At 40.4% G+C, this 19,526-nt stretch overlaps 1 protein-coding gene across 2 annotated transcripts; it reads left to right on the forward strand.

Annotated features, from left to right (window-relative positions):
• The first annotated feature begins 426 nt into the window (after positions 1-426).
• Positions 427-19,451, forward strand: UFC1 (ubiquitin-fold modifier conjugating enzyme 1). Of its 2 annotated transcripts, none has more exons than XM_020889289.2 (7): positions 427-449; positions 15,802-15,924; positions 17,756-17,823; positions 18,060-18,123; positions 18,428-18,504; positions 18,746-18,836; positions 19,035-19,451. In XM_020889289.2, exons 1-7 carry the CDS (start codon positions 447-449, stop codon positions 19,113-19,115), a joined length of 507 nt encoding a protein of 168 aa, XP_020744948.1. In that variant the 5' UTR covers positions 427-446; the 3' UTR covers positions 19,116-19,451. The 2 variants fall into 2 exon arrangements, with proteins under 2 accessions (XP_020744948.1, XP_020744950.1); XM_020889291.2 differs by lacking the exon at positions 427-449 and adding an exon at positions 15,470-15,637.
• Positions 19,452-19,526: the final 75 nt, after the last annotated feature.

Below are 19,526 nucleotides of genomic sequence, written 5' to 3' on the forward strand. Positions count from 1 at the left end.
TTGCTTTGGGGCAAGCTGGCAACGCAAGTTTTTCTTCTGTACGGCTTTAGGGCCATAGCAAGGCCTGTGAGAGGTTGCACTCGCTAGTGTGGAAACGTTGGTGGGACCCGAGCTGGCTGGTGTCGACTTCAAGATCCACTGAAGGACTGCGACTGGCAGCCATGACGCAGAAGGGCGGAATATTACGGGGGTCCGATTGCCTTATGAACTTGGGGGAAGGTTCACGATCTGGGTTTGACCTTTGCCCTGAGCTTCCTGGTAACCCGGACGTTCCGTAAACTTGGGTCCGGAACAGAAATCACTGGTCAGTTGCCCTCTAGGATTTCACTTTTTGAGTATTTGCTTTCTGAGCACCCGCTTCCAGAAGGAAGTGTCACCTGAGCTGAATCCTGGACTGTTGGGAATTGGGGGTGGGAGACTGGGTACCTTCTGGAGCTGCCAGCAGCATGGTATGGCTTAAAGGGGGGTAAACAGATGAGTTCTGTGAGGTTGGGAGGGGCCAGTTTACGCAAGGCCACGTAAATTATTTTTTCCTAAGGGTAATGAATAGGTTTTGAAGAGTCTTAGCAGAGGTGTGAACAAATATATTTGCATTTTAAAAGATCAGTGATAGCAATGGATAGAATGAATTGGAGGGGGCGAAGTTAGAAGCAAGAACGGTTAGGACGCTCTTACCCCGAAGAGAGACCACAGTGGTCTGTCCTGTAGAAGGGCGTGTACAGATGGGGGGGGGGGGAAATGATCGGAAATGGATTTGAGGCCGAGGGAGGAATCCAAGGTATTTATTTCCCAGTGTCCTGGCTTGGGCACCTAGGGACTGATGATGCCATTTTCATTGTTATTTGAGATCGGGGAAGGTGGGGGAGAGAATGAGTTTTAAGTGCCTGTAGGATATCCGTTAGACAATGGATTGTTACATAATGTGGGCTGGGAGTCCAAAAGGAAGGTTTAGAGTGTGTTGTTGAAACCCTGAAAGTGCATAAGATGGCCTAGAAAGAGGAATACCTGCATTTAAGAGATGAGGTGAGGAAAGAGGGGAAAAGAGGACACCGAGAAGGGACAAGTAGAAAGAAGAAACCAGAAATATCAAGGAAATTGGCCAGTATTAAAGCAGATCCCCCCAAAAAAAATCACGTTAAGATGTGGACTACAATGTGTCCATTGGATTTTGCAACAAGTAAGTCATTTAGTAATTTTGGAGAAAACTTTCAAAGATATGGTGGAGTAGAAACAATGAGGTAAATTGAGTTACTAGAAAGGCACAATGTATAAAGACAATTTTTTCACAACGTTAATGGTAAAAGGGGGATAGCAGTAGGGTATAGCATATGGGAGAACTTCACAGAAGAGGAAGGAATTTTAGATAGCTGTGGGACAGCCAGATAGGGATGTCCAAATGACTGTTGAATGTAGGAATATAAAACATGGGAGAAAGTTATATTAAGTTGGGGGGGGGGGGGAAGCAAGTGCAAAAGAATACATGCATATTTATACAAGCATTAAAAAATTAGTTGTGAAGAGTGGGCTTGGGAGGGATGAAACATACTTTTTATTTTAGATTCATCTTTACTGTTTGAATTTGTTTTACTGTGTACATCAGATACATTACTTTTGTAGGAAGCTGCTTTTTAAAAACCTCAATGATGTATAGGCCAGAAATTCTGAATCATGGACATTTCTCTGGTTGTTGAAGCCAAATAGATTTGAATACACTCCCACAGAGAGCAGCAGAGGGCTAAGCAGAGGCCTTGGTGAAGTCTCGCACTTAAGGCATAAGTAGAAGAGCCCTTGGATAATCTGAAAAGGAACAGCCAGTGAGGAAGAAAAAACCCTGGTTCCTAGTTGTCACAGAATCAGAAGGAAGAGAGTGTGTCAAGAGGAGAGAAGTTGAAAGTGTCGGATATCCCCAGAAAGGCAGCTAACACGGAAAGTTAAAAGCTAGCTGCAAACTCAGGTTTCCTGGAAATTTGGCATAAAGGTAAAATCCATATCTTGAACTTTCACTAAATATCATTGAAATTCAACCTCTATGCTATTCCATCATTATATGTCACAGCTGACAACCCCAATCTTTCAATGCGTCTTCAAATAAATACCAGCCAATTCTTTCACCATGAATGTTTTCACATTCAAGATTGCTTCCTGTCCCATTCTTTATTAAAGCCCATAGGCTGCCATCAAGAAAAACTTGTGTTGCCAGAAATGGTAAAGTTAAGGAATTGAAAGTAGGAGTAAAGGTTGAGAATGCCAAGAACTACCAATCACATGGATTTTCCTAAAACCACTCAGATAGGAGGGCTTCCCAGGTGTTGCTAGTGGTAAAGAACCTGCCTGCCAATGCAGGAGACACAAGAGACACAAGTTAGAAACCTGGGTCAGAATATCCTCTGGAGGAGGCCATGGTAACCCACTCCAGTATTCTTGCCTGGAGAATCGCATGGACAGAGGAGCCTGGCTGGCTACAGCCCATAGGGTCTCAAAGAGTCGGACGACTTACGTGACTTAGCACATACATACACATAGCCAGTTTGGCACAGAGGGGTTATTTAATAGGTATAGGAGTTTCCAGTAAGCAGGAGGGGTAAAGGACAGTAGAGCCAAATGGTATAAGCTTCCAAGAAGGATTTTACAAGAGGATGAGAGCATGATCATCTGAAAGTAGCAGTGAACTGTAAAGAGAAGGATGGTGGCCTGCCCCTGTTTCCTGCAGGACTGGGAAGAATAAGCAGTCTCTGCAAGGTTGAAAGGCAGAGCTGTCCATTAGAAAAAGCCAAAGCTGTCTCTCCCCCTTCACCACCACCCCACACTGGAGCTCTTCCCTTGTGAACGGCCTGCACGCCGTCCTCATCTCCTTCAGATTCCCCTCTCTCTCCTAGAGGAAGAGTCGTCAGGGCAGAGGTTGCCACCTGTATTGTATGGAATGGGGATGTGCCCCCACCCACAGGAACTCATAGAAGAGGCAGGCAGGCACTACTTATAGTTGAATCGAATTCTCTCCCTACCCATATTAGGAAGTGGTTTGATGCCTAGCAATCTTGACATCATGGTGGGAATTCCTTTCCAGGAGCCCATCTCTCTTCCAAACTTAAGCCAACCCCATTTAGAGGATTAGAGAGGAGAGGCCTTCTCTAGTGGCCTTCTCTCTTATCTGCTCAGTGCAGTCTCTGGGGGAGATGACCTATCACCTGCTCACAATGGAAAGATAAAGAAAGGACTGGAACTTTTCTTCATTAGGCCTGCAAAGTAATCCCTCTTCCTCTGTAGGACTATTCCTAATCCTTTTCCCTGGGGCCAAACCTTAACTAAATTTTACAGATTCCAGACATTGAGACAATTGCCTGGCCAGCTGTTCTTAAGTTAGTCCATTACATGACTGCATTCATGACTGTAGGAATGTTTTCTTTTGGGGGTGGGAGCTGGAAATACACTCTTAAAACATGAAAACTTGGGAATTCCCTGGTGGTCTAGTGGTTAGGACTCCACACTTCCACTGCAGGGGGCACAGTTTCAGTTCTTAGTCAGGGAACTTAATATCCCACATACTGCACTGCATGGCCCAAAACAAAAAAAACATGAATCCTCAGGAATTTACTGGTGGTTCAGTGGCTAAAAGATCATAATGCCCTTAACAGAGAGCTAAGCAGATTTCCTGAGGCGAAGTGGAATAAATGCTAACCAAACCAAGGAGACTGGCACTTATGCCCAGCACTGAGAAAAAAATATTTCAAACACTAAGACTTTTTGTTCAGTTCAGTCGCTCAGTGATGTCAGAGTCTTTGTGACCCCATGGACTGCAGCACAGCAGGCCTCCCTGTCCATCACCAACTCCCGGAATTTACTCAAACTCATGTCCATTGAGTCAATGATGCCATCCAACCATCTCATCCTCTGTCGTCCTCTTCTCCTTCCGCCTTCAATCTTTCCCAGCACCAGGGTCTTTTCACATGAGTCAGTTCTTTGCATCAGGTGGCCAATGTACTGGAGTTTCAGCTTCAGCATCAGTCCTGCCATTGAGTATTCAGGACTGATCTCCTTTAGGATGGACTTTGTTGTTGTTGTTGTTAGTTGTAGCTGAATAGTTGTTTCCCTTTTGCTTGAACTGTATGTCATCTCTACAGTTAAAGCAAAAACTTCATCTCTTGTCTAATGTTCTTTTTCCACTCTCTCCTTACGTTAACTAAAAACTCAAAAAAACTCCCTGAGAAGATTGAGAACCCTGTATAGGACTCCCTTGTTCCTCCTCCTTTCATGTCCCTTTCTTGATATCCGTTGCTGTCTCTTCCTTGAAGCCTCAGCTGAGAGAACATCCCTCCAGCTTTCAGGCAGGCCCCCAGGGCCAGGGGAGCCTGATGGTCTGCCATCTCTGGAGTGGCACAGAGTCGGACACGACTGAAGCGACTTAGCAGCAGCAGCAGCCTCTTGACTGGACCCTGGTTTCCATTCTTTTCTACTTCTCAATACATTCTATTCCCACAATTATCTCTTCTTCCGTTTGAATCTTTAAACAAACATCTTTCAGCTACCTTTCACATGATCCCATTTCCAGTGTGTCCTGCACTTAATCCACTGTAATTTTCAGTGATTAGAAAAGCCTTTTTTTCTGTGTTAAAAGAAAAAAATCTCTTTGTAACTTCCACTTATTGGCCCTGTCTTTTTTCCTCTGGATCAACACATCAGAGCTAAACATCAGCCCTTCAGAGAGCTACTATGTCCCCACTAAGTAATTTTTTCCAAGTCCAATGGTACTACCACTTAAAATTACAGTAGATTTCTCATCTTTCTTAATCTGAATACTCTATTGAGATTGCTTTCTCAGTCTATGCTGTTCCCATTTCTGCCAGATTAAAATCTCTTTTTTGAGCCAGACATTTCCTTAAATAATTCTATACCTTATTAGTAACCCATTGTCACAAGTATACTCTTGACGCTTCCAGGCCCACTGTGATCCCTATGTCATTGCCTGGGCTTTACTCTTTAAATTTATCCCACAATGACTTGCTGACCTGACAGTCCTCTCTAGTTCTTGGTTCCCCATTAACTCTAAGCTGCTCCAATTACTCATTTTCATTTTCATCTAAAGCATCAGGTTAGCTCTAATTTCAGTTGTACTTCTAGTTCAGTCACTCAGTCTTGTCCAACTCTTTGTGACCAGTGGACTATAGTATGCCAGGCTTCCCTGTCCATCACCAGCTCCCAGAGCTTACGCAAATTCATGTCCATCAAGTTGGTGATGCCATTCAACCATCTCATCCTCTGTCATCTCCGCTCCACCTGCCTTCAATCTTTCCCAGCATCAAGGTGTTTTCCAGTGAGTCAGTTCTTTGCATCAGGTGGCCAAAGTGTTGGAGTTTCAGCTTCAGCATCAGTCCTTCCAGTGAATATTCAGGACTGATTTCCTTGAGGATTGACTGGTTTGCTCTCCTTGCAGTCCAAGGAACCCCCAAGAGTCTTCTCCAACACCACAGTTCATAAGCATCCATTTTTCAGTGCTCAGCTTTCTTTATAGTCCAACTCTTACATCTTTACTACTGGGAAAATGATAGCTTTGATTAGACAGACCTTTGTTGGCAACGTGATGTCTCTGCTTTTTAATATGCTGTCTAGGTTGGTCATAGCTTTTCTTCCAAGGAGTAAGTGTCTTTTCATTTCTAACCTAGCTGTAAGCCTTTAGCTAGAATCCCAGTGTCTCCTGGCTCCTGAATAGAAGAGTAGAGACCACAGTCAGTCACTGAATCCTAAGGATTTGCTGTCTAACATTCTCTTTAACTTGTTTCCTTCATTTGCCACCTCTGACCTTCACTAACAAGACTTTGGGTAAGTCCGTTAACTTCCCTGAGTTTGTTTTCTCATCTGTAAAAGGAGCATATATAAAATAACATTCATGTCATAGGTCATTGTTTTAAAGATTATATTAAATAATACATGTGAGCTGTCAACACAGGGCCTTACTCATTGCAAGCACCAGATAAATGTTACCTAATATTTATATGTAACAGTTTTCACCAGTTTTCAGAAATTCAGGAGGTTGTTTGTTAAGGCTCTCTGCTGCTCCCATGGGGATGACTTTTTCCATGCCATTGGTTATCCTACAGTCAGGCCATGACAAAAAACCAGCCATGTCCTACCAACACCTCCAGCTAATTAGAGATTTAATTCTCTTTAGTTGTTGTTCAGTCAAATAAAAGTATATCTGTATTCTAGCAAATTCACTATCTTTTTCAAAGATCATATCAGGAAACTGTTAGTTTTTTTTTTTTTTTCTGAAATCAAGATATGGTGTCTCTGTGATGTTCCTCTAGTCTGCTAGTCTAGTAACACTGACAAGGAAAGTCATCCAGTCATTTACTTAATATATATACATTAAGCATTTACTAATGTCAAGTGCCGTTATAGGCATATACAATAGGATACACAGTGGTGAACAAACAGACATGGCCCATGTCTTCATGGAGGTTATTGTTTACATGGGTGGACTGCCTAAGGAAAGAAAATAGCAAACATACCATTTTAAACTGAGATAGGTGCTATGAAGGAAAAGAACAGAATGCTGTGACAGAAAAGGAATGATCAGGGAAAGCTCTCTTTGAGGAGGTAACACAGAAGCTGAGCCCCAAAGAACCCAAAGGAGCCAGTCTGCTTGCAGAAGACTATCCTAGGATGAGAGGGTACATGCTAGAGGCCCAAAGGCAAAGCGGAGCTGACACTTGGGCGACTGAATCACATCGTGGTAAAACACTTGGCGTCTGGGGATCACTGCTTTCTTTTCTCATTTATAAAATAATCTTTAATAACTGTTCTATAATCATAAAAGAATCAATAATCTTAATTCTTTAGTTTCCAGAATTCATCATCTAGAATTTCTCTCTTTGAAAATGTGGACACTTGCCATATTGTGAGTTCTTCAGACCACATTTGTGGAAAACAATTTCACTTACAAAATATTTCTGATTTCTAGAATACCATGTGTCCAGGCCCTCATTTAAAATGCTGAGAATCCTGTTATCATTTTAGCTAATCATCAGTGAAATTATAACTAACAAAAAGAATTTTCCTAACTCGTTTTACCTTTTTACCTCATTTCTTCATGTTTTCTCCCAAGCTAGCCACTTATAAACATTTTTATATAGCTAAAATAATAATGTAATTGTCAGTATTACAAATGATAGCTTATTATATATATAGATATAATCATGAAAATCAACTTTAAAATTATTACAAGTAATAGAATTTAGTAAAGTGATGATTGGGAGAGGAACTATCATGCAGAAATAAATAGCCTTTATATATAAACAATAAACTAAACATATAATTTAAAAAAGACCAAATTGCAACAAATCAGATAAAATGCCTAGGAATAACTAAAAAGAATGGGCAAGATCTGCATAAATGAAAATTTCTTTTCCCACACTTCAATGCTTGCAGGATCTTAGTTCCCCAACCAGGAGTTGAACCTGTGCCCTTGGCAGTGAAAGTGCAGAGTCTTTACAACTGTATTGCCAGGAAATTCTTAGTATGAATGAAATTTTAGAATGCTACCCACATAAAAGAAAACTTGGTCAAATGGAAAGTAACATCATGTTCTTGGAGAGAGAGAATATGTATGATATCAATTTCCCAATGTTATCTATAAATTTAACACCTAGATAAAAATGTCAGCAAGGTTTTTAAACAAATTAATTTTAATTCACATAGAAAAATAAGGAAAAAATGAAAGGGAAATTCTGAAAAAGATAAGTAATGACTAAAAGTTAACCCAAATATTAACATGTATTGCAAAGCTACAATAATTAAAACAGTGGGTTAATGCCCTGTGAATAAGCCAACTGATGAAAACAAGTGGAAGGTCCAGTGATAGACCCAAATATATAAGAAAATTTTATATTGATAAATATGTCACTTTAGATCATTGAAAATATACATACCCTTTAAAATTAATTCCATATGCATTAATAGTCAATCATAATTAACATAAGATACTAGAAACTAAAACATACAAAAAATACACAAAAAAGGTTGAAAGTAAAAGAATGGGAAAAGATATATTGTGGAAAAATAAACCAAAAGGAAATTATATAACAGATGTAATAGGTTTGAAAGCAAAAGCATTACTAGAAATAAACAAGAATACTTCACTTAAGTCTAATTCACCTGGAAGTTTTAAAGTTGCATTTAAGTATGAAGTTAACTCAAAATTATATAGAGCAACAGAGCTACAAGGAAAAAAAAAGACAAATTCACTATCATAATAGGAGATTTAACACATTGCTCTTATTCACTGATAGGGCAAACCTCTTTCAGAATCAATAAACTTAAATAATATGAGTAGCAAATTTAACTCTACAAGTATAAATATGTATATACAGCCACTATAGTCCAGAACTGCAAATTACAGATTTTTTCAAGCACGCTTGGGACATTTTGAAAATTGACCATGTAGTGTATGCTCAGTCATGTTCAACTCTTTGCAACCTCATAGACTGTAGCCTGCAAAACTCCTCTGACTGTGGGATTATCCCAGTGAGAATACTGGAATTTGGGTTGCCATTTCCTCCTTCCAGGGGATCTTTCCAACCCAAGGATCAAGCCCACATCTCCTGGGGCTCCTGCATTGTCCTGCAGATTCTTTACCACTGAGTCACCTGGGAAGCCCTATCATACATTGCCATAAGGCAGATCTCAACAAATTTCAAAGTTCTGAACTGATATAAAGTATGTTTCTTGACTTGCAGTTAAGATACAGATCAGTAACAAAAAGGTAACTAGAAGTTATGAAATACACTACTTCTAAGTAACCTCCCCCCCCAAAAAAAAATCACAGTTGGAGTTAGAAAATAACTTGAACTGAATGATAATAATATTACATACAAAATGTGGATGTGACTAAAGCTATGCTTATAGGGAAGTGTATAGTCTTAAATGCACATATTAGGAAAAGAGAAAAACTGAAAGTTCAAAAGCTTTGCATCCATCTTAAGAACCTATATAACAGTAAATTAAAACCAAAGTAGAAGAAGAAAAATGTGTGCATAGAGATGTCTAAAAGGAAGTATACTTAAAATGATAGTAGTGGGTTTTTTTAACATGGGGTAGAATTTTGAAGTAATTTTCTTTTTCTGTATTGTTTAAATAAGCTATAACAAACAAAACCATTTTCATTTTAAGAGAAACAGTACTAGAGGGAAACATGGGATAATTTTTAAAAAGTAATATATACTGTTGTGGTGACTAAATACCAGAGATTATAAGCAAAGAAAGACTGTGGGGAAAAAAATTTCCACATGGTTATAAATACTATGAACAAAAACTAAGATGACAAACTGAGAAAAATGTTTATAACTCATCACAAATGACTAATCTCTTTAATATATTTTTTAAAAACTCATAAAATCAGTAAGAAAAGATGAGTGACAATTTAAAAGGAGCAAAGGATATAAGAAATTATAGAAAATGAAATACAAATGAATCCTAAACCTATGAAAAAATATTCAACCTTACTCAGAATGAGAGATAGACACTAAAATTGTCTTGAGATTCTACTTCAGTCATGAAACTGGCAAAAATAACTCTGTTGTTAACACTGATCTTTTGTTTTTTTTTAAGGAGGGGAACTTGTCATTTCATATATTGCTAATAGTAATACAAATTGGTTTAATTTTTATAGAGGACAATTTTTTAACAAATTGCCTTTTATAGAGGGAATGTTTAATAAATTTTAAAAAGCACAAATCTTTTGAGGCAACAGTACTATATCTACATATTTATTACACATGTACAAAGTGATGAATAGACAAAGCTACTAACTGCAGTACTGTTTGTAATAAATAGCAAAAGACAATTTAAATATACCTCCTGAGGGTCTTGCTGAAGAAATTATGGTAGATCCATACAATGGGATGCATCTACAAAAGAAGAAGAAAGAGTGGGAGGGGGAAGAATGAGGTAGTTTAATTATGTATTAATATAGAACAGCCTCCAAGATATTATTCAGTGAAAAAAAAGCAGAAATTTGAAGAGTATACTATGATTTATATAAAGAGTTTTCAAAGAAGGTAATGTGTGTATCTGTGTAAGTACATAGACTATATCTGGAAGGATATACAAAAAGCTAGTTGTAGAGGAGAGCCCTGGGAAAGAGAAGTAAGTAGCCAAGGAATGGAGTTAGAGGGAGACTTACATTTCACTCACTCTATAGCATTTTCTATCTTTTGAATTTTGAGCAGGTACATGTATTTGTAAGTATTTTGAAGCCACATCTGTGTATACTTTTGTTTTGTGATTTTATGCTTGTTTTATAAATATTTCTATATAGCATATTGCATATAATTAAGTCCTGCTAGGGGTTTTCTTCCATCTTCTCTTATAAACGATGATCTGGATATTTGCTGTCCTTAATATACTCTTTATTCCCTCATGACTAACTGACTTACAGAATGCTCTTCTTTCTGTCAAGAATGTCACATTTACCCTACTCTCTCCTTTCCTGCATATTCAATGTTCTCATCCTAAGGGATCCAGTTCAAGTACTATCAGCCTTACCTGATTCTCTCAGGCATATGTACTTGGACTGTACTTTGAACATGTCCAGATAGAGATTTCTTATTTTATGGTAATTGACTACTTATTAATTTCTCCTCCCCAAAGAAGATGTATTTTCATGTTTATTAACCAAATCCTCTGACACCACCAACCCTTGCCAAAATCTTGCTTTGAACTCAAAGTCCATAGTTCTATAATCTCTAGGGGTGATATTAACACCTCAGAGAGTCCTGTGCACACTTCAGCCCATTCCAGGGAGGGGGCTGCTGGTTGTCCCATTTATGTTTCTGCAGCTCTACTGTTTATTTCTGCAATCTCTTTGTGTTTTGATAACTGTCTGCCTTTTAAGGGTGATGAATAGCCCTCTAATACCAACTCTGACCCGTCAGATCACTGCAACTAATTTCACATTGGCCCAGAAATGGTAGAAAGCTGATTATGGATGTGATCTCTAGAGCCAGACTGTGCTTGGGACTGAATGCCAATTCTACCATTTAGTGGCTGTGTGATATAGGGCTTTCTTTCATTGACCCCAACTTCAGTTGGGTTCTTCAGTTTCTTCAAATGTAAATGAAGCTAATGAAGTAACTATATTAAGATTGTTGCCAGAATTAAAGGATCTAATTGTTTTTAATGTTTAGGACAACGCCTAGCACACTGTAAGCATTGTATAAATTTTTTTTTTAATCATTCTCTCCACCAAGTTCTCTGAGTGTTATAAGAATTCTTTGCTGAAGTCTCCAGAATAATTAAAGGCAATAACAAAAGGAAAAAAGTTTTCTGAACTGGTTACCCATCTATCAGTTCAGTTCAGTTCAGTTCAGTCACTCAGTCGTGTCTGACTCTTTGCGACCCCATGAATCGCAGCACGCCAGGCCTCCCTGTCCATCACCAACTCCCAGAGTTCACCCAAACCCATGTCCATCAAGTCAGTGATGCCATCCAGCCATCTCATCCTCTGTCATCCCCTTCTCCTCCTGCCCTCAATCCTTCCCAGCATTAGGGTCTTTTCCAATGAGTCAAATCTTCGCATGAGGTGGCCAAAGTATTGGAGTTTCACCTTCAACATCAGTCCTTCCAATGAACACCCAGGACTGATCTCCTTTAGGATAGACTGGTTGGATCTCCTTGCAGTCCAAGGGACTCTCAAGAGTCTTCTCCAACGCCGCAGTTCAAAAGCATCAATTCTTCGGCGCTCAGCTTTCTTCACCGTCCAACTCTCACATCCATACATGACCAATGAAAAACCACAGCCTTGACTGATTCTCTTTAGGGTGGCTCCCTCTTCTCACCATTCTGAGCTATATTCTCTGAGTCCAGACTAACCCCTTAAAGATAAGAATGAGGAAAAACTTAAATTCCTCCCCTAGTCCAAAGTTTGTTTCCCTAATACAGTATTTCTCCTTTTGTCCCAAGGGCTACCTTTCTCCATGATGACTGACAATGAGATTTTCAACTACTTTCAGGGGCACCCTCATGTACCCAACAGTACCATCCCATCAAAACCATGGTCTGATGTCAGTGCATTTCCCAGAATTGAAATTTCCAGTCATTTCTGTCCAATTCCTTTTTATAGCTGTTTTAGGACAATTTCCTTCAGGGCAAGTACTCTGCCTGCCTTATGCACTACTGTATTTCCAATGCCTGAATGTAGTAAGACCTCCTTAAATGCATGAACTGTGCATGAATGAGCTTTTCCTTTGGAAAAAAGATGAAGCTCAGGCCTACACACTTCTTTCAGTCTTCTCAGCTTTACCTTCTGATCTCTTATCAGAAGTACTTAAACAAAAATAAGCTAAATTGAAAAATTTTTTTTTCTCCTTATGTTTATTCTTAAAAGTTGAGTCTGTTTTTTTTTTTTCCATTTATTTTTATTAGTTGGAGGCTAATAAATTGAAAATTTTAAATGAACCATTTATCAAAATAAATATACTTTACAGAAATGCAACTATGCTTACAATAGAGACAGGTTTTTATCATGCATTATGAGCTCTGCTTTACAAAGTGGTCTAATAAGGTGAGTTTTTTTAAAAAAGAAAGATAAAGATTTAGGGAGACAGCTTTTCTGACGCTTACCTAACTCATCAAGAAATTCTTTTATTTTAAAAATACTAGTTGAGCACTTAGCTGGTGCCAGGCACCACAGTATTATTGTATAAACAAGACTGACACACAGTCTTTACTGTGAGTTTCCAGTCTTTCACAACAATTAAACAATAAAGTGTGATAAGTCGTTACCATAGGGGAAGTATTCTAAGGCTAGAGGTCTCTGCCTGCACTTGAACAAGAACATCTCTGCATTGATCATTTTTGTATTTTGAGATTACAAGTGAGAGTTTGCTTGTTAAACTAGCTCCAGTATTACAAAAAGTTTGAAAATCACTGCCATATATTTAACTTGAACTTCATCCTGAAAGTCTATTATGTGAATGCGTGAAGAGACACCACACTCATGGCACAGCTAGAGAGTCCATGTAATACGATGAAAGATCCTGTGTGATGCAATGAAGACCCCATGTACCACAACTAAGATTTAACACAACCAAATAAATAAAAATAAATAAAAATGAAAAGCTCAGCAAAAAAGAGAGCGAGAAAGAAAGATTGCATATATAGTTAAAATCACCCTATAAACACTACTATCCTTCTTTCATAGGTGAGGACATGCAGCTCACAGATAAAGTAACTCACCAAAGTCCGGCCCTCCCCTACTTTATTGAAGAATAATTGACAAATACAATTGTATATTTTAAAAATTATGGCTTGATGTACATCTGCATGTATATATCATATACATGTGGTGAATACACACACGTGCGCGCAAGTGCATATAGGAATGATTACCAAAATCAATACCCATATCCATCACTTCACATAGTCAACACATGTGTGGTTAAGAATGTTTAAGATTGGACTTCCCTGGTGGTACAGTGGATAAGAATCTGCCTGCAATGCATGGGACATGGGTTCAATCCCTGGTGTGGGAAGATTCCACATGCCATGGAGCAACGAAAGTCCATGTGCCACAACTACTGAGCTCACATACTACACCTTCTGAAGCCCATGCACCTAGAACCTGTGCTCCACAAGAGAAGACACCACAGTGAGAAGCCCGTGCCCAACAATAAAAAGCAGCTCCTGCTCACCCAAACACTGCAACTGAGAAAGCCCGTCTACAGTCACCATGCGGTGCTGGGGGTGGTAGTTTACTCACTAAGTCGTATCCAACTCTTGTGACCCCATAGCCTGTAGCCACCAGGCTCCTCTATCCTTGGGATTTCCCAGGCGAGAATACTGGAGTGGGTTGCCATTTCCTTCTCCAGGGGATCTTTCTGACCCAGGGATTAAACCTGAGTCTCCTGCATTGCAGGTGGATTTACCACTGAGCCAGCTGTACATTAAATCCTCAGAATGTATTCTTTTTATAACACTGTGCATCCAATTTGACCTACATTTCCCTATTTCTCTCTCCTCCTTCTCCAAATTCTTATGACAATCAAATTGCATGCCTCATTCCAAATCTCTGCTCTCCATCACACCACAAAGCCCACACTCAAAATGGAATAAATCTTTATTTCTCTAAGAGAGAAAACTCTAGTGAGATACTACAAAGCTTTGCCTTAGCCTTAGCCTTATCCAGTATCCAATATTTTAAAGAAAGAAACATATTGCATGCTAATAAAAGACAAAAACTACATCATCTTCTCAGTGAATAAAGTAAAAGCATTCAGGGAGTGGGGAACACTCCCATTCATGATAAAAACCTGTAACACTAGGAAGAGAAGGGAACTTCCTTAACCTGATACAGGGCACCCGTGAAAAGCCTATAGAGAACAGCATACTTAAAAAAGAAAGACAAAAAAGAAAGAAAGAAAGACAATGGTTTCCTCCCTGAAATCAGAGCAAGACAAGGGTGTTTGCTCTCAACATTGTACTGGAGGTTTCAGCCATAAGAAATTAAATTTGTAGATAAACTATAGAATTTCATGATTAATAGGATTTGATCCAAAATTACAGCTAAAGGCTGCAATGACTAATGCTGCAAACAAGACATGTAAGTTAAGGCCAAAAATAATGTGCTTCTGTTTAAAAACCAACTGGAAGATACAAAATTCTGAAAAAGGATTACTAGGTACCTACTGTGTGCCATGCACTGGAGATAAGAGACATGATTTCCTCCTAGATTTGTTAATTCCAGACCCAAAAATGACTAGACTAGAGGAAGGCAAGTTTTCTAGTGGCCTTTCAACAACTTTGGCATTTATTAAGAATTCTCTAATTCAATTGTGTTAACTCTTTAAGGGCTGAGACTGTAAATACTTTGGTTCTCCATGGTTTCCAATAACTTTCAGCAGTGTAATACCTTCCTAATAGATGACTTTTGATGCTTTTGAACTGTGGTGTTGAAGAAGACTCTTGGGAATCCATTCGTCTGCAAGGAGATCAAACCAGTCCATCCTAAAGGAAATCAGTCCTGAATATCCATTGGAAGGACTGATGCTGAAGCTGAAACTTCAATGCTTTGGCCACCTGTTGCGAAAAACTGACTCATTTGAAAAGACCCTGATCTACGGCCATACCACTCTGAACACGCCCGATCTCGTCTGAAAAGACCCTGATGCTGGGAATGATCGAAGGCGTGGGAGGAGAAGGGGACAACAGAGGATGAGATGGTTGGATGGCATCACCAACTTAATGGACATGAGTTTGAGTAAACTCTGGGAGTTGGTGATGGACAGGGAGGCCTGGTGTGCTGCAGTCTATGGGGTCACAAAGAGTAGGACATGACTTAGCGACTGAACTGAATGGATGACTACAGTGGCTCCCTGCTACCTCAGCCTAACTAAAAGGAAGTTAAGGAAGTTTAATCAAAGCTCAAACAGGTGACTCGCGCATTTTAGGATGACAGGAACCAGAAGAGCGCCTAAAAGTGCCTGAAATTCTAACAATTCTTCAAGTGTCCAGAAGGGTTTTCTGAGATTACGTCTCTGAGCATGAGCGGAAGTCACCCTTTGAGCAATCTGCAGTTAAATGATAGGTGCCATATTCAGGACAGAGTCATCCGTTTCCATTCTTTTCTTCTCGTTGCACCCACAAGCAGGTGATCCGGTGACAAATCTGTCTTCGTTACTAGAAAATAAAGATCGCATTCAGCGAAGTTTTAAGGCAGCCAACTCCCCATCTTCCCATAGTAAAGATGGAGGCGCCCTGAATGTAAACTACAGGTAATACCACTTCCGTATTTCTTTTGTGCCCTGGTCTAAGATGGCGGACGAGGCCACCCGGCGTGTCGTGTCTGAGATCCCGGTGCTGAAGACCAACGCCGGACCTCGAGATCGGGAGTTGTGGGTGCAGAGACTCAAGGAGGAATATCAGTCTCTTATACGGGTCAGTTCTGCTTTTACTGTCAACCGCGTGGTAAAAGGGTGGCGGGTAATCAGGTGTCCATCGGAATAGGCTCCGTGTGGAATCCACTTCCGGTTTCAAAGTTTAACTTACAAATTCAAAGATACTGGATCACTTCGGGGCTGGGGGACTTAAGGAGCCTCGGTGGGGAGGAGGCAGAAGAGACTCAAGTTAGGAACCACGGTGGGGCCAGATTTTCTTCCTGAAAGCAGCAGTTATGTTAGGGATACGCGGCCCAGGAAAATGACGTGTCCTTCTGGCCCCAGGTGATTACTCTCCTGGATGTAGGGGACGTGGTGGTCTTAAGGATTTCTTAGAGCCCTAAGTCCGGGCTTGAGTCCCTCCGCTCTTTCACTTGTCCTAAGGTAGGAATACATGTTAGAGCGAAAAATTAAAGTAGGTATTAGTTGCAGAGTGATGAGGAGCTGAGCTCAGTTAGGAACGAACCGTTTTCTCTGCTAATCTCCCTTCTGTGGAAAGAGAATTTGACTTCCTTGCGGTGGTGTCTGTTTCAAAGGTTTCCTGATGCATGTATTCACTAAAAAATAAATTTAAAATATAATGTACATCTAGTACCTAGGAAGGGCATCCAAAGCCGAATAAAGTGTAGCCTACTGATAGACAGAAACATATTATTATAATACATGAGTTGGAGAAAGAGGGAGAAGGAATCTGAGAAATTGCTAGGATGTTTTGAAGCAGGAGGTGAGATACCTAAATCTAGCTTGGGTCTGGTCAGGGAAGGCTTCCTAGAAGAGGCAATGCTTGAGCTGAGACTGAAAGGGTAAACATAAGTTAGCCTTATAAAAAACGAGCCTAAGAGAGGAACATTCAATGCAAAAGGAACAGCATGAGCAAAGTTATGGAAGCTAGAAACACATGACATATGAGACAAAACACAAGTAGTTCAGAGTTGTTAGAGCATCAAGGTGTAGCAGGGAGTGGTAGATAAGACTTAATACATAGATATGAGCACTTGAACTCTATCTTGGAGGCATTGGGATTCCTTTAAAGGATGTTAAGCAGAGTAGCTGATGAGATTTGGGTTTAGATCAATCACTGGCAGGAAAGAGGAAGACAGAATTGGCAGGGCTAAGGCTGAAGCTTGGAGGCTGGCATTAGTCCAGGCAAAAGAAAAGTGATTATATAAACTCAGCAGTTATGGTAAGAGAGAGAAGAGGGTAGACTTGAAGGATATTCAGAAGGTAAATCAGCAGGATATCAGAAAAGATTGGTTTGTAAAGGAGGAGGCGGCTTAAGAATGATTTCCAGGTTTTTAGCTTGGGTGACTGAACACTAATACTGCCAATGGAGATTGGTGCAGTGGAGAAACAAGTCTGAAGGACTAGGGGGAAACTCACACTGCCAAGTTTGAACTGTACCTGTGGAATGAAGGTAGAAATTTCAGTATACATTTGGATATCGACTTTGAAGCTCTGAGAAAAGCTCTAGTTTAAAGATAAAGATTTAGAAGTCATCAGCATATGAGTGCTAGTCAAAATTAGGACAAAATGAAGTCTTGGGAAGGAATGTGCCGTAAAATGAGTTATGGCTGACATTGTCAGAAGTGAGAAGAAAAGCCAGGCAACATCATAAAGTGTTTTGTGCCTGCTAAATTGAGTAGAACCCAAGCATTCTATTCTCTGTTCTGTGCAAGTACCCTACTTACCAATATGGCTTTGACTTCAACTTATGTCAGAAAAGTTGGGAAAAGTTACTTACTAAGAGAGTAAGTAATCACACTTCTTTTGAGGGAAGGCATACTGCCCTTGGCCCCAATTCCCCCCTCAAAGACCTCATTCTCTGCTTCTAGTATGTGGAGAACAACAAGAATGCGGACAATGACTGGTTCCGACTGGAGTCCAACAAAGAAGGGACTCGGTAGGCAGACCCGCTCGGGAGGTGTGGCGGTGGGGATCTTACGTAGCTTAAGCATTTTGGTGTCCCACAACCCACTCTCAGGCCTTTCCTGCCCCCTTCTAGTCTTCACTCCCACAACTCCAGAGTTCCCAATTCCCAACCTATGAGTCTCCCAGGCTGGTTACCTAAGCCAAAAAGATGTCATATGAGTATTAGGAGAATGGGAAAATTGGACTGAGGTTTGGTTTCTGTTATAGGTGGTTTGGAAAATGCTGGTACATCCATGACCTCCTCAAATATGAGTTTGACATCGAGTTTGATGTGAGTATGATGGAGTGGTAGTTAATGGAGGTTAGGAGAGGACGAGGGATTAGGTGATTGTTAACAAGCTAACCTTCCTTGGAGGGACCAAAGAAAACTTTTTAAATGGGAGGGAAAATCTTAATAAGGTTTGAAACAAGCATAAGTTTTAATTACTCATCTCCATGTCCAGAACCCTGCTGTGTACCTGCTGCTTGGGAGAGTTTGCAGAACCTTTCATTTCAACCAAGAAATGTGTATGTCTGATTAGATTACTTCCTTTCTATTCTGATTCTGTCATATTAAAGCCTTGTAATTCTTCCAGATTCCTATCACATATCCCACTACTGCTCCAGAAATTGCAGTACCTGAACTAGATGGAAAAACAGCAAAGATGTACAGGTAGGACTGAACAGGAGATGGGATAAGGTCAAAGAAGGCCTTGGTGAAGAACTCTCCAAGACAGAAATTTTCCCAGAATCTGCAGACCTAGAGAAATTCCACATCTCCCTCTGCCAAGCCTGGGCAAAGCACTTAGATGACCTTGTTCTCAGTTCTGATCCCCAGTTGTCTTCCTGTGCTCTCAAGAATCTGCTTTGCTTTATGGTGTACCTTGCATGTCGACATCTTGTTCCTCTCATAGGGGTGGCAAAATATGCCTGACCGATCACTTTAAGCCTTTGTGGGCCAGGAATGTGCCTAAGTTTGGACTAGCTCATCTCATGGCTCTGGGGGTAAGTTTGGAGTATTTGGTATATAAGAGGGGAAGGGGGTTGGTCCTGAGCAATATAAGAAAAGTGAGAGTAAACATGGAATAACAGTGTTTTCCTTTGGGTATGTTCTCCTAGACTATCTCTAGGAAGGAGCTTCTGGTGGAATACAAGGCATTGACTGGCTGGTAGTAATCTCACAGGGTCTCGCTTGTATTGCAGCTGGGACCATGGCTGGCAGTGGAAATCCCCGATCTGATTCAGAAGGGAGTGATTCAGCATAAAGAGAAATGCAGCCAATGAAGGATCAAGCCACTGAGGCAGGACAGAGGGACCTTTGATAGGCCACGGTTCCTGTTTTCCTGTGCATCATTCTTCTTACTCATCTAACTGCTTCCTCCGACACTCTTTCACCCATAATTGTTACTAAGTAGCTGCAGTAGACACAGATGAAAAACACAGCATTGGGCTACACAGGAAGAGGAAAGACTAGGGCCTTGAAAAACCTAGAGGCAATTTATAGCCCTTCCCTAGGTGGAGCACTACGAGGTCTGGAGGGATAGGGGGTGACCAAAAGTGGGTACATAGTCTTTCTGATTTCTGGAGATAACTCATCAATAAAAGCTGCTTTCTCTGGTGGCTTGCGGTTCTTATTGGTGGCTGTAATAGTGGGTGAGTGGCCTAAGGGTCAGCAGGCTACCACCCAAGGCACGT

The sequence above is a fragment of the Odocoileus virginianus genome, chromosome 5, assembly GCF_023699985.2.
Source record: "Odocoileus virginianus isolate 20LAN1187 ecotype Illinois chromosome 5, Ovbor_1.2, whole genome shotgun sequence".
In the NCBI taxonomy this organism is placed as follows: domain Eukaryota; kingdom Metazoa; phylum Chordata; class Mammalia; order Artiodactyla; family Cervidae; genus Odocoileus; species Odocoileus virginianus.